Source organism: Melospiza melodia, chromosome 5 (genome assembly GCF_035770615.1).
Source record: "Melospiza melodia melodia isolate bMelMel2 chromosome 5, bMelMel2.pri, whole genome shotgun sequence".
NCBI lineage: Eukaryota > Metazoa > Chordata > Aves > Passeriformes > Passerellidae > Melospiza > Melospiza melodia.
The window spans coordinates 1,204,469-1,220,233 of NC_086198.1; the positions used below are offsets into that span (position 1 = coordinate 1,204,469).

The 15,765-nt window shown below is 38.1% G+C and overlaps 1 protein-coding gene across 1 annotated transcript in view; it reads left to right on the forward strand.

Moving 5' to 3' along the window:
- ZDHHC2 (zinc finger DHHC-type palmitoyltransferase 2) overlaps window positions 1-11,656 on the forward strand; it is a 34,209-nt gene extending 22,553 nt beyond the window's left edge. Inside the window, exons 7-13 of the mRNA XM_063155960.1 lie at window positions 216-336; window positions 1,109-1,241; window positions 3,129-3,255; window positions 3,419-3,511; window positions 4,518-4,627; window positions 5,110-5,187; window positions 7,826-11,656. Of these exons, the coding sequence (XP_063012030.1) occupies window positions 216-336; window positions 1,109-1,241; window positions 3,129-3,255; window positions 3,419-3,511; window positions 4,518-4,627; window positions 5,110-5,150 (625 nt within the window). The 3' untranslated portion in view covers window positions 5,151-5,187; window positions 7,826-11,656. The remainder of the gene's footprint in view (window positions 1-215; window positions 337-1,108; window positions 1,242-3,128; window positions 3,256-3,418; window positions 3,512-4,517; window positions 4,628-5,109; window positions 5,188-7,825) is intronic.
- Window positions 11,657-15,765: the final 4,109 nt, after the last annotated feature.

Sequence of the window (15,765 nt, forward strand, 5' to 3'; positions counted from 1 at the left end):
GGTGGTGGTATTTTGATTTGGGTTACTACACTAATTTGCAAATTGAAGCTAAATCCATTCCAGTAGCTTGAGGCAGCAGAGATAGGAAGTAAAACTTGGTTTACATACTGGTATAAGTGTTTTCAGAGTAAATAAGTTTCATTTAAATTGGATGAAAGCAAGGAAAACTTTCACAACATTTCATTCTTACATGTTTATTTGTTTGTTTTTATCAGGGTGAACAACTGTGTAGGATTCTCCAATTACAAATTTTTTCTTCTCTTCTTGGCTTACTCACTGCTGTATTGCCTCTTCATTGCTGCAACAGATTTGCAGTATTTTATCAAGTTTTGGACAGTAAGTACTCTGATTTACATGCCGTCTTTGAGTGTGTGCAGTTACTGCTGTGCAATAAATCTAAGATTCTAAGGGGACCTACAGAAAAGCTAAAGAGAGACATTTTTACAAGGACATGTAGGGATAGGACAAGGAGAAATGGCCTTAATCTGAAAGAGGGCAGCTATTGATTAGGTATTACAAAGAAATTCTGTACTGTGAGGGTGGTGAGGCACTGGAACAGGCTGCCCAGAGGAGTTGTTGATTCCTCATTCCTGGAAGGGTTCCAGACCAGGCTGGATGGAGCTTTGAGGAACCTGCTCCAGCTGAAGGTGTCCCTGTCCAAGGTGGGGCATTGGGAGCTAAATGATTGTTAAGGTCCCTTCCAAGCCAAGGCATTCTGTGATTCCAAGGCATTGCATTGTTAGCTAGTATCCCCTACTGTCATGTACCAAAGTGTAGCCTATATATGCAATTATAGCCTTCATTTTCTTCAAATCATTCTTCTCTAAAAGACAATTCAAAGTCCAGATCAAAATTTCAGATTCTTGCTCTCAGTATTTATCATTTCCCCAGAAATGGTGAATACTTTCTTTAACTTTGATTCCATCACCAACTTAATTGCATGGCTGTCTGTACACAGAAGGTATATAATCCATTTATTGATATTCTTCTTGTGTGGTGTATTTGTCTGTGTGCTGAATTTGATTTGGCTGAATAGGGGATTATTAATAATCAAATGAAATAGCTATTTCCCCAATTCTAATGTGTTTTTTTTTTTTTTAATTTTCAGAATGGCCTTCCTGATACTCAAGCCAAGTTCCACATCATGTTTTTATTCTTTGCTGCAGCTATGTTTTCTGTCAGTTTATCTTCTCTCTTTGGGTATCACTGTTGGCTTGTCAGCAAGAATAAATCTACATTAGGTAAGTAGATTTATTGCTTCTGTTTTTGACAGCAAAAAATAAATAATAAATGTATTTTATATGCATGGGTGTAATGGAGGAAGTGGGAAATTCTACACTGATTCCTTGCATCTTGGTTAGAAGACTCCAAAGTTCTTCTGTTCCATGGACATTTTGACTCTTTCTCTTGCCCCAAAGGGCCAAGTTTATTAGTAAACCTAACATTATTCCTCTCACTGCTTTCAACCCACAGTTTGTTAACAGAAATGGAATAAACTAAAAAAAAATTCAATAAAATCAAGATGAATTCCTAATAAATGTTAGATGGACCACTGCGGGTTTGCACACGTAATGCTTGAATACACATGTAAAACTTAAATAAAATCCAGAAGACTTCAGTGCCTGTTCTCTAGTGCATGCTGGACTGTAATAATGCCAATTTGCAATATAGTCCTTAAAATGTCTAAATCTCTAAATGCTTTCCTGCTGACGTAAGCTGATTTAAAGTAGGCCAGTGAACTGACCTGGATTTTCCTGGTTTCGGATTTGTTAATGATGATTAATGATGATTTTGGTGATTAATGGAAAACTTTGAAAATAGGTATCTGTATCAATGGAAGAAAGCTTATTTACTTCAAGATTTCCTGTAGGATTTTTGAGTTTCTTCAGTATTCTCACAAATCATTGACTTTCAACAATTTTTTGCTAGTATTAATTTCTACCTAGGTATAAGTAGAGAAAAGTTTTATTAAAGATGTTTATTTGAATGGAAATAAATTAGTGTTCTGTTTATAAACTGGTATTTTAATTTTAGTGCAAAAAATTTGTTCAGAGGTAATCATAACACTTCTAATTCAACATTTTGTGTTTTCAAAACATATGAAATTCCATACTGGTAATGTAACATGTTTCCTGCATACTTAAGTTACTCAAAAAGATCTGGGTGTTTCTTCCCATTTTAGTTTGGGAAATTGCTCAATATGTGAAACCTTAAAAAGGCAGTAATTTGGTAATGAAGCCATGATAGCTTTAAGCTTGACTGTGCTTAAATCATCCTGGGAGTTCTTTTCCTAGCCTAATATGGGCATCTAAAAGGATGCCCCCATTTTCCCTTCCCCCTTCTTCAAAACCCATTGTAATTAATGCACGTGGAAGGTCCTTTCCAGCAGTTCTTGGCTAGGGTTTGACTGCAGCAGGACATCCTCAGCATGGTTCTGACATGGTCTGTGGGAGCTGTACTGTCAGGACATCAGGACAGAGCTTGCCTGCTATGTATAGCCAATTAAGGGAATTAAATGGCTATCAGTCACTTGGTGAAAAGTGAATGAATTTTCTGCTTCGGGCACTTTGCAACACTTGAAGCTATATTTAGTTCTTTTCTCCAGAAATTTAGGTTGGATGGCCAGGGGGAATAATCTGGGTCTATGAGCAAAAGACATTTCTTTATGCAGTGGTAAAAACACACAGTATTTTCATACCCCAGTGTGTGTGTGTAAAGCTAGTCCTACTACTAAAGTAGGTTAACTTTTTCTCCTTTTTCATTACTTTTTCTGTAAGAATCCCTCTGTTTAGGTTTTTTTCTTTCTTGAACACTCTGTGGTATAGTCACAGACTGAAATATTCATATAAACTTATCATGCCTGCTTAAAAACGGAATTCTTCACTCTTCCTTGCCTCGATGAGGGAGGAGGGTGAAAGAGACCTCCACCCTTCTCAGCCCCTGGACTTGCTCCACACACACAGTGCCTGTGTGGCACTCACTGCCTTTGGCTTCCAAGAGTGCCCTCACTCCCTTTCTCAGTCATTTGGGCAGTGCAGCCTTTCCTCTTTGATGAATGGCAGTGCAATCGCCCGAGTACTGCTGGGGAGTAACCTGCAAAGAGGTCTAATTAATCTTTTTCTTTTAAGAGGTCTTCAGAGCTCCCATATTTCGTCACAGAACAGATAAGAATGGCTTTAGCCTGGGCTTCAGCAAAAACCTAAGGCAGGTGTTTGGTGATGAGAAGAAATACTGGTTGGTGCCTGTGTTTTCAAGGTATGCTGTTCCTAATGCTTAATTTATTTAAACTGTTAAATGATCAGGATCCAAAGCATTTGGGGAATGGTTAGCTTTTTGAAATAATATAGAGTAATAAATAAATAAACTTCTTCAAAGTTGAGAGTTTTTTGTACGTATGACATCAGTTTGAATTTTTCAGTTTAGGGGATGGTTGCTCCTTTCCAACTTGCCTTGTTAATCAGGATCCTGAGCAAGCTTCCACACCTGGTGGACTTAATTCAACATCCAAAAGGTAATCTGCTTTTGTTACCCACTTCATAATATACTTAAAACTGGTAAGCAAATGAAGAGTATCCTTTTAATAAATCCAAGTCATATTTTAACAGTTAAGCTGTAAATCAGGTAATCCTCAGATTTATATTTAAATTTATGGAAATGAGGCAGGGTAAATTTTTCCCCTGATGTGCTTTGTCTCTGCTCAGTGACATCCCAGGACCTGAATTTTTCACACCTGCCTAACAATCAGTATCAGCAGTGTTCTTTATGCATACATATGAGATGGTTATTCACACTGCCTGTGATACAAATCCATTGCCTTGCATGGCTTTTGAGGGATGCCTGCTTTTTCTTGTCTAGTGAAAGCCACTCCATAAAAGGCAATCACCCCTAATGGCACTTGGGCCAAAGCACAGGAACCTGAATATTAAGTGTTGTTTCTGCTGATAATAGAACATGTTTTATTAATTCTTATCCTTAATGGACATGACTTCTTTAAAGCGTGAAAAGTATGCATATTCTTCTTTGAATAAATTCATATTGCATCCTTTTTGAAATGCTTGATAAGTATAGTGAATATGAGGCTAAGAAATGATAATGGAATCATACTGACAATCTTTCATTCATTAAAGAATTCTATGACATTTCAGCTTGATGTTTTATCTTACCCCAGCATTCTGTAGCTTACGTTAGGAACGAGATTTTGGAGATGTTCTCTCCACTATTTATCATGTCAGGTTTGTTGTAGTGAAGAAGAATATAGGTAAGATTGCATTTGGGGCTGAAGTACATATATTAATATAAAATATCTGTCAAATTAAAAATCCCTGTGCTTTTTAGATTGTGCTTGCACTTGTGACAACCACAGTGTAATGCATATAATGATAAAAAAGTAGTGATTCATCAGACAAGAAGCGAGGTGAGGTAAGGAAAATACTGTGTATGACAAACTGTTTGTAATGTGTGGTAAAAAGATGAAAAATTACTGCAGTTCACTAATGTTCTTTTTATTGGTGCTACAGTGAGAACCATCTGTTTCCTGCAAAGCCCCTGCGTGATTCCCAGAGCCACCTACTTACAGATGCACCATCTTGGCCAGAAGCTGCTGCAAAGGCTGACAAGGGCAAAGTTGGTAAGGAGTTGGCTTATGCTGCAGTGATTTGTGTTGTGTAAACTCTTTTGGAGGATATATTGTAATAATGGCCACAGTCACGTGGTTTGTATTCGTGAACCGAAATTTATGAAGCTTTTTTAAAATACATGCTAGTAGGAAGTTCCATGTGTTAAGCTGCTGTGCCTTTCCCACTTAAACCTGACCAAGGGACATTAGAACACTGATACCAGTAGGTGCTAATTATTTTTTAAGATAGGCCTGATAGCACCTTTGACAACAACTTTCTTATAAAAGAGGTGACACCTATTTGCAGCTAGTGAAAAGCTATATAATAGATATGGGGCAGGACTTGACTTAGTAGGAGAGTAATGACATTAAAATGATTGTTAATACATGGTTGTATTATTTGCTGAAATAATGAAATGAAATAAATTTGCTGAAATAATGAAATCTTGAAATGAGACCTTTTCCTGTGGGAATACTATTTTTTGTCTTTTAAGGTATGAGCAATCCTGCATTAACCATGGAAAATGAAACCTAATTTCCCTTAAAAGAAGCATCTGAATACGTAAGGAAAGGTATGTTAATATTCTCTGTATTTATTATTTATTTGATGATTCCTTACCATTTGAAGAATGCACAAAAGAAAATTACTAAAATACTTCCTGTTTTCTTCAATTAATTTTTTGCCACATATAGTAGCACATGAATTCATAGTTCTAAACTAAAACTTTAAACTCTTATTTCTTGATGTGTAATGTTTGCAAATTAGTTTGATCTTAATACTCATTGCTTTTTAGGTAAAAGTCCAATATAATATTATGATTATTATTCCTTTAATTTAGAAAGATACGGAAAATTGTGAGTATTTAAGCTGTTCAGCCAATATTTGTAACACTAAGTTTGAAAATTGGGCTGGTTCTTAAGACTGCATGCAAGGATCATAGCTTTGTCTGCTAAAACAGGTAAAAGTCTATCAAATGATGAAGCAAAAAGGATTTAGTCTAATATATAAGCTATTAGTGTCTTGCTCTGAGTCAGGTACTGACTGAGCTGCATCCTATTTAACAGTAAAACCACAGATTATATTTTCTTGCATTAATATCTTGCAACACAGGCTTGAGAAGCAGCTAGTAAATTCTATTAGGTACATAACAGAAGCTGACATTTACCCTGGGTTGTGGAGAATGAACACAACCATCACATTCACTCTAGTACTTGAATATAGCTAACTCCACCAAAACTTATGGAATTAAATTATTTTGTATTTAAGCTGTATAAAAAGTTTGACTCCAACCCTAAGAATGTTTGCATACCAAATAATTGATGTGGAGGAGTTGTTCCAGCAAGGTCATTTCTTCCCTGCTGTTGGAAGCACCTTTTCAGTCATCCTGAAGAAGCTTCTCAAGTGAATGTCCTTCATTTATGTGTGGTATGACTCTTGGACATGCTGTCGTGGCAGAGAGGTTGCTCATGGTCCCTCATGGAAGAAGGAGGCATGGAAAGTCATCAGGGAACTGCAGTGATTGTCACTAGACCCATTAGGAATGGTATTGCACTGTCAAGGCAGATTATAAAACTAGTAAGTGTGCAGATACCGACAGATGGACCCATAGCTTGTACCAAAAAGTTCCCAAAAGTTCAGTTTGGTTCATGAAGAAATTTCAGAACCTCTTGGCCCTTACATTCTGGTTTTGTGTTCAGTGGTGAAGACACAGTTCCAGATATAGGTACATCTGCAAACTTGATGATGATGTGAAGTGTCAGAGGTGTTGAAAATGTGGGTGTCAGATGAACAGAGTTAAAGAGATGAGTGAAGAAAACTCAGACAGTGCCTGCAATTTTCACTGCTCTCTGGATATTTTAATAGAATATAAATCCCTCATTTCTAACCCTTTGTTCAAAATGTAAAACATTGCATTTCTGCACTGTTTAATCCATCCGTTCTTTCAACAAAACAACAGCTTCTGGAAAAGACTAAATTACTTACTTTCAGTTGATTTAATGTCTCACATGTCATCACTAATCAAGAGTAAAATATTGGAGACAGACTTGAAAGAAGCAGATTCTTGAATTGTTACAGAAATACCATTAATTGCAACTAGTTTTATCAGGTTGGAGTTCTACTTTCTGAAGTCCCAAGACTTTATTTACTAAAGTAATAGCTTTTAAACTTTAATTTTTCTTTGAAGAGTGTGTACATTTTATTGGAATTTTGTCATTCAGACTGCTCTGAATATCAAACATAGTCTGTGACTGTTCTAAATATGTTAAAAGTGGGTGGATTTTCCCATCAGTTTAGCTTGATAAACATCTTGAGCTCTTTTTAAATTATTTTCTTCTTTTAGTCGTCTGAGAAAGAGGTGTGTTTGCAGTCAGATTACTTCACTCTCTGGGGTTTGGGGGTTTTGTTTGGTGTTGTTTTTTTCTTTTTGGAGGCGTCCATTTTGGAACATGGCTTTTTAAAGAGAGATTACTTTCAGAGGAGGTTATGTTCCAAAGAGTAAGTCTAAAGTCACATAAAGGGGCTTGTGAAGGTTGGTTTTGCCTCACTTGGATTCATGCACTTTCAGAAGATAGATTACTGTCTACATGTATGCCACATACAGTTGCTGGAATAAGAGCCTGTATATAAAAACTTCTTTTAGCTACTTCACATTTAACTTCATTACATTATTGTCAATATAGGAATCATATTTGTTCCTAGGGATTGAATAGAGTACTTTTAATAGAGCTGCTGAAATCACCACAAAAACCAAGTAATTTCATCTTAGATATGAAAAATACAGCCCCCAGCCCCTGCCAATGTGTTAGAATTAGAATTTCTGTCCCACTGAAGGATCTGTTCAATATCCTGTATCCTATAATCCCTCATATTTCAGCAGAGGACTCATTGCTGTAAGTGCCAGATGTAGTTTACACTAATGTAATAGAGAATTATTTTTCAATTATGTTGGTATCTGGAAGTAAAAATAGCTCGTGTCATTTTATGAACTGGTGGCCTTCTTGCTGTGTAGTCAGTACTTATCACTGTCATCCTGAAGTAGATTAATAACATACCTGTGAGCAGTCTTACTGGGTTCCTCTTCAGGATGGGATTTTTATTCTGCTGTTAGTCACTTTCCCCTTCAAGCTGATGAAACTTGCTACAATAACATCATTTTAAAGTATTCTTTGATTCTAATAATGTGTTTTGTGATTAATATTCTGTTCCAGTTTAAGAACAAGCTGTTGTTGGAAGGAAGATGCATTCTTCCAAATATCAGCCCTGTTGGCCAGCTGCTCCTGTCTGCTCCTCTATGGATGTGCTCAGAAAACAAACTGACAGATGATTAGCTGTCTCCATGTCACTGCTTGAAACACAAAACTAAACATGTTACTTCTGAACCATATAAAGGATGTTTCAACTTAAAATTACTGGGTTTGAATGGTGAAGGATGATTGAGTACTAGAAAGTGGTACAAAAGAAGAGCCTGCGTTTACAATTGTAAAAATTCAATGGCTGGTTTTACTTTGGTATTCAGCACACAAAAATGTGAATGTGACCTCCTTACTATCAGTTTGTGTTCTTGGCTTGGTTTTGAAAATTCACCTTTTAATTCAAATTGTTCTAAGTGGTTGACTTTAAAATCAAATTTTTGCACCACTGGCTTTATGAACTGGGAGAACAGCCAGTGTTGATTAGGAATAGTTTAGTGGCTTGGTGGACTGTATTTTCTTTTGAGCCCTTGATAAGCAACTTTTGAAGAAGACCTTAGTAAGTGTCTGACTGTTATTGGAAAAAAAATTTGGAAAACATTATTGTAAAAGCTCTGTTTTCCCAAAGGTCTGCACTACAGATAGTTGGAAAAGTTGACAGGGAAAAAAATCCTTTGGTTAATTGAATGGTACAGTGGGCCCTGCCCAGTGATGCAATGAAAAGCCTGTGTTCAGGGGGTAATATGGAAATGAAACCGGCCAGCTGGGGATTTTGATGGCAGCTTCACAGAATAGTCCTATGAAATGGGATTTTACTGTCCCATTTGGAGCTCTTACCCCTTTGGAAGCAATGTTGGCCCTGAACTTTGATCCAAAAGGCTTTTTACCAACCTGTGTTAATTACTGAGGGCCACTGTCTTTCAAGCTCCTAATTTCCTATTAATCAATATTTGTCTCAGATTTCTTTTTTCACTTTTTCTTCAAGACACTGCCTTTCTTACTGCATAACTTGATGAATACCATGTGCAGTCAAGGTGACTTACTGTTATTACTTATGATATTTGCATTTACAGGACAATGGACTTTTGATTGCAATACCAAAAAGCCAAGCTGCTGCACATAGGAAATCCCATTTAATTAAGTTAGGACCTAGCAGCTTTCTTAGGATCAGAGTTTACTGACTAGAATAAAAGAGGCATTTTTGGCTTTCAAAGTCAAGGAAGTTTCAGCAACACAAATCAAATTGTCTTGTGCCTTTTGTATACACTACATTTATGGTATCAGTGTTTACATTTAAGTGCAAATTTCTGTTCTGAAAACAACTTTAGGAGGAACTTAGTTATGCTTTCTAGGGGGCTAGATAAAAAGCCAAGTCAAAAAAAGAAAGGTGAAAACCTCAGACTATGCTGAGTTTGGTCGAAACAGGAAAGTACTTCTGTTATCAAACCTGAATTACTTAGTGGGTTGGTTCACAGTGTAAAGATGCCAGTCATTTGTTTAGGAAACTGGCAGCAGGACTAAGTGATATAATTCTGAAAGCAAAAGATACTATCATTAACTCTCCTACCAGCAGGTAACTTCAAAATTTGTCTTTCTCTTTCTTGGGTTTGCAACTTAGGTGATAGCTTGTGTAGCAAAATGTGGCTTTTTTCTTTCTCTAGTGAGGGAAAATGTATTTATTTTACTTTTTTTTTCTTTTGAATCTAAAAATTTTACCAGCCTGAAAACATCTGTTTATTGCCAGAAGTGCCAGAGTGTGGATCCCTTGATGTAGAACACCTTTTTTAAACTAGCATGAAGGTAGCATACAGTTTACATTATGCCTGCAGAGATCTAGTTACCAAAAGATTTTTTGCAGCTCTTTATTCAATGTTGTTCTGTCAGCTTACCTCATATTCGTGTTTGTTTAAAGGCGAACTTGTCAAGGGATAAGGGGGAGAGGGAAAATATATTTTTTAACACTTCAGGTTCTCTATCTGTAGAGTCTTGTTTTTTATGCAGTTAGTCACAGGGTGGTTTGTCATGGAGCATGCATTTAAAAATACCGAGTAGAAAGTTGAAATTCAGCTTCAGTGTGTCTTGCACCATATTTTTATGTAAAGACAAAAGATTTCCTCCCCAAGCAAAACACATCATGGAAATGGATCTCTCTAATGTCGGTTTTCTGTGTCCAGGGCTCTGAGATCTCCCAGTAAGGCTGGGGATCCACGTAGAGAAAGGACAGGGATAAGGGATCAAGAAATGCCTGGCTTCTCCATGTCTCAGAAGTCACACTTGGAAAGCACAATAGCCCTGAATAATCTGCAGTTTTGTTGCAGCCAGAGGCTGTCCCCCTCACAGGAAACTGATGGAGCCATGGGGAACAGACTTGATGAAGGGAGGAGGAAGGGAAAGGATGGTAGCTCAGATGGAAACGTTGAGCAGGTCTGAGCCAGGGGGCTGTAGCCACATCTGCTCTCTAGAGGGGCATGAGCTGTGTCTCCATGAAGAGCACTGTCAGCAGGCTTTGAGGGTTCCTGGCAGTTCTCACTGTGTAAAGTATGGACAAAATCAAGTCAATCATGCTCCAAAGTATAATTTCTGATGATATGACTGTACTCTTGGCTTTAAACTCTCTAATACTTTCTATAACAAAGTGAAAATTCTCTTTTTGACATACTGACCATTGTCAGTGTTACAATGCATGCAGGAGAATTTGTGAAGAAGTCAGGGTAGCAAGGATGCAATGTTGTTTGTCTGCATACACTGATTCTCCTGTCCTTTATATTCTTGCTAGGCACTTTACTACAGCCTTTTGTGTAATGTCTGTATTTTTTTTAAGGAGTGCTTTTTACCTACTGTACAGTTACTAATCTACTTTTTTGCTAAAAAGAAAATAATATCCCTGATATTTGTCTAGAGGTATTTGTCTGGTGCGTTTCAAGCTTTAGTGGAAACTAGATGAGTTCTGCAGATTCCTCAGATGGGCCTGAGTCCCAAATGACAGCAAAGTTAAATTTATTTTGTATATATGTAAACAGTCATATGAACCATAGTTCCCTACTTGTAAAAAAATGTCTTTTATTTGTAGGCTAGAACAAATCCAAAACATCTGCACCAGTAGTCCACACATACTCTATATCAGTAGATGTACTGGTGATGGAGTACTCAAAGTCTTCACAGAGAACTATTTTTGTTAAGAAAATGGAACACAATCTATGTGAGCTGTTAAGGTACAGCTGCTGTTATGCACTTTAATACTTTAACTTGAGAGAAAAAACAGTGTCCAGTTTAGGTTACAGACTGAAAGTTCTTTCTTAGACTATGGCTGGGCAGGTAATGAACGAAACACAAAATCACGGAGTGGCAAAGGTTGGAAGGGACCACCACTGGGGTTTTCTGGTTCCTGCTAGAGCAGGATCATCCTAGAGCACATTGCACAGTATGAAATACAGGTGGTTCTTGAGTATCTCTTGTGAGGGACACTCCAGAAAGGAAACAAGTTGGTTTCAGTGTGTGGAATGCAGTAGCTGTTTTTCATCATTATTTGGACTGAAACCTAATTTCCCTTAAAAGAAACATCTGAATATGTAAGGAAAGGTATGTTAATATTCTCTGTATTTATTATTTTATTTGATGATTCCTTGCCATTTGAAGAATGCACAAAAGAAAATTACTAAAACATTTCCTATCTGTTTTATTTTCTTCAATTGATTTTTTTAATTAACTGAGAGTTCTTCCCCTGGTTCAGTTGACTGGTGTGTGGAGGGGTGGGGGGAAATATATTTCTACATAAATTTAGTGTATAACTTTGCCACGTGTTAATGTGTTGCTCACATAAATAAAATAAATGCTTCATGTTCAGCATGCCATGGACGTAGCAGTCATTGACACACTACTTCCAGTTTTACTGATGGTGTACCTGAGCAGCAGAACATCACCTCTACCTACTGGGGCTTCAGTGACAACATAGGTGCTGAAAATGCCCCCCTCACCCCTTCACCAGGAGTCTTGGACTGCTGTAGGTGTATTTCCCTTCTCCAAGCTTCACTTCACAATGCACTGACACTGGAAGGGGTTGAGCAGGAGCCAGTTCTTTTATCATCTTTCATGGGTGAAACATTTTATGCTGGCGGAGCAGACAGAGCTGCCCTCCTTTTTGAGTAATGTTGATGGTCAAAAAGGCGGAATTTTGTTCCCTAAAAAAGGGGGGGGGGGAGGGGAGGTGGGGGTGTCTTTAATCCCCTACCCTTTATAGAAGTGAAAAGGTACAAGAAAGATAGCTTCTAAACAGGATTGTCACCCACAGTGCCACCACAGCGCAGCTTTGCTTTCTGAGGGTTCTCCACTCCCTGCCAGGCCAGACTCCCCAAAGCTGCCTGACTGTCCCCTCTTTCCTGACAGTCCTCCTTAGGAAAGTGCTGGATCCACCTCCTGTGCAGAGAGCAGGGAGACTGTTGGCTCAGGGACCTCTAGAGCTGTAGAACAGTTACGTAAAGATGAAAGCAGCTTTCACCTCTACCACTTCAGACATAAACACAGGATGAGCTTGGACCATATAATGTATGTTAAAACCCTTCCAAAAATAGTGGTACTGAACCGTACACAAACATTCTTATCCAAAACAAGATTAAAAAGAATGTACTGCTATGCAGTGGGGGTGGTGGGATGTCTTGCTACTTCACTTGCATCTACCACCTGCTTATGAGTGACCTTGTAGTAGGATGGGAAAAGCACCAGCCTTCTGGGATGAAACTTGGAGCAAGTGACATCTGACATAACCTAAGGAAAGCCTTGCCACGTTCCCTCGGCAGTTTTTCAATTGTTCCTTCTTTAAATTTTGTTATCATCTTTCTCTCTTCTCCTTCCCTTCCCCAGAAGTCCAGATGGAAAGTGCTAAATTCTCCCTACTTTGGTAGGGAGAATAATAAAGAACCTAAGTTGACTCTTGATAGGTAATTCCTTCACATCTCTAAGTTGTCACTCATCACTGAAATACAGTAACTCAGTCATTCTGAAATCCTGTATTTGAGGCACTGATCACATCCTTCATCCTAGACCACTTTAATCTCAAGCAGATGGTCCCAATAGTTTGAGTGCAGGAGTTGGAAGATGTGCCATGAGCCATCTCCCCTCTCTCCCCCTCTGCATGCTCACAGTTTAACTGATTGGCATAACTGGAACAGACCCAGCACTTCCTGACAGTCATCACTTCATGAAGTCACTTTCCCTTTTTTTTAATCTGAAAATAGAATAATTCTTAGTTCACTTAAGAAAGAGTTCCTGATATAAAGGCAAAAATAGACAACACACACACTGTTACAGCCTGAACAACAGGAACTTACTTCCAGTTATTTTCTCCATCACATCAAGAGATTTAACTGGCCGGTATTTCAAACAGATACAATAATAAAAATCAGGAGCTTCATCGTAGATGCTACAGCTACTCCCCAGAGCATGCAGAGGGACAAGAATGAAGGAAACAGGGAGCTTGCCAAGCTCAGTTATATGATGAGAAGTAAAGAAAAGGTATTGCCAATGCCACCCCAGCTCTGCTTTGCTGTCCAACAAGAATTGAAGCACATTTTCTGTAATGCTTAGAAAGTTCATCTGCTGCCAACTTCTACCTGGTACACAGAGAAGGGAAAAGGCTTCCCTTTTCTCCAGTTCTCCCTCACATTACCCAACAGAGTTAACTGAGGCAAGTGTCTGAGGAGCATGAGACAGAGCACTCTTGGGCAAGACAATTGTCCAACAGAGGCAGGAACTAGTGCCTCATCTCTGCTGGCAGCAGGACACCAGCCCCTGCAGAAATCACATCTGCACAGCTGGCATGAATGTGCAGATTTATTCCCAACCCAAGACCAAAAAACTAATGCAGGAGAATCATCCTCATTTCACTAGCTGTGTGAGGTAGTGCCAGAGGGAAACAGCCATCAAATAAGCAGCCTCATGGATGAGGGAAATAAAATAATCTCCCGTGAACCAATCGAGGTGCAGTAAACCTGGTGCACTAAATAAAATATACCAGGAAAATAACTTCATGGTATAAACAGAAAAGTACACAGAGATAACTGATTTTACTCTATGTAAAAAAATGGGATTTATTCTTTGTGAGATTTTGTTCAAACTCAACAATTAAAAGTAGTTAGACAAATACCCACAATTCTACTGGAAGCTTTTGGCTTTCTTTGCCATCACTGATGTCGTGGTGTAAAATTCAAATTTTAAGAAGTCTGTTTTATTTAAAATTGCACTTAATTATTTTACAGGTTACTAAACTGCAATGAACACACACCACCCTAAATCCACTGACATGTGATTATTAAACTTCCAGCGAAGGCCTAAAAACTACTTCAGTATAGGAGTGTTTTCTTTCAGTGCATGTTGGTTTAATTCAGTTATTAGTTAATTCAAGGTTGAAAAACCAATTGGGAGTTTAAAACAGAACTTCTTTATGTCCAGTTTCTTTTAACATTCCTAATCTGATCTTCCTCCACCAAGGATAAATCTTCCTTATTCCAGACTATGTCACATGTCCTGCTTCCACCTTTCTGTGTTTTGAGCTGAATCAGAAGCACCTTGTTCATTAATGCAGGCTTCCTGCTACTTTTCCTGGATTTTCAGAGTTAGGGAATGAAGCAGTCTTGAGCATGGAGTAACCAGTCAGATAAGGTAGAGAAATTTCTTGGATGTCAAGAGTTTATAGGTCATCAGCAAATTCATGTGGGAAAAAGCCTTAAATACTGTGTTCCAGACCTATTTTCCTCCACTTCAAGGATGGTTCTTGCTTAGTTTCAATGAGCAAAGGAACTAAATGCTTAAAATAAAAATTATATATATTTAAAAAAATAGTGGCAGAGAACATAAGGTTCCTGGAACATTCATCTGACTCCAGAAGCCAAAAATACAAGTGGATTAAAAATAGAAAGATCAAATATAACAGGTTTTGATACTGCATTTCTTCTGACAAACCCACTCAACAACACTGTATTTTAAATGGATTGGGAAAAGCAGAGGCCTAGAAAGAGAATTCTTGTCTCTCAACAAAAAGGTGCATGTCTAGACAGCTGGAACTGTGCCTGCACATTAATTTTTGCAAAAGCAATTAAAGCTGGCCACTTTGGAAATAGATTTCATGCTCTGAAGTTTATATGTAATGGTCGTACACATAAGAAACTACTTTTTTCATAATCTCTACAATTCACAATTTAAATCACTCCTTAATGGAAACTAAAGCTAATTTTGCCAAGGAAATGAATGATGCACAGATGTCTCCCTGGCTGCAATCAACTCTCAACAGACACAGTGATCAGAGCAAGTGTTCTCTCACAGAATAAACCATCATCTGTTTCATGCTGACCAGTGGCTTTTGAGAAATGCTTTTGTTACTGACAAAAAAGTCAGGAGTAGAATTCTCTGAAGTCACATACTGGTCTAGTGGAAGGTGTCCCTTTCCATGGCAGGGGGGTTGGAACTAGATTATCTTTAAGGTTCCTTTCAACCCAAACCATTCCCTGATTCTACGACAGGAAGCAAAGAAAAGCACAGCACAGCATATGGGATGCTCAGCAGTTACTTCAAAAGCAAATCCCCGTCGGCACTAGAACTTTCACTGTAGGCACACATTCAGAAGGCTCTAAAAACTTCCTTTGATCCTCGATTAAAAACCAACTTCAAAACAAAAACCCATTAAAGTCCTTCAAAGAGTCATTCTGCTGAAGTTAACCAGATAGCTGTATCCATATGCTTTAGGCAAAGCTACTACTTTAAAGCAAATGCATCAAACTTCAGGGGCTCTCCATGCCACGTCTATGCAAACCCTGGAGGCCACAGTAAGAATTCATCCTGCTTTTGCTATCACAATCTTAAAGCCAAAGACAACTGAAGTTAAAACAAGTCACCATCATCTAACGCATAACGGTATAAAAGCACTAATGGGATTAGGATGCCTCAGAAGTAAACTGCAATCACCTCTC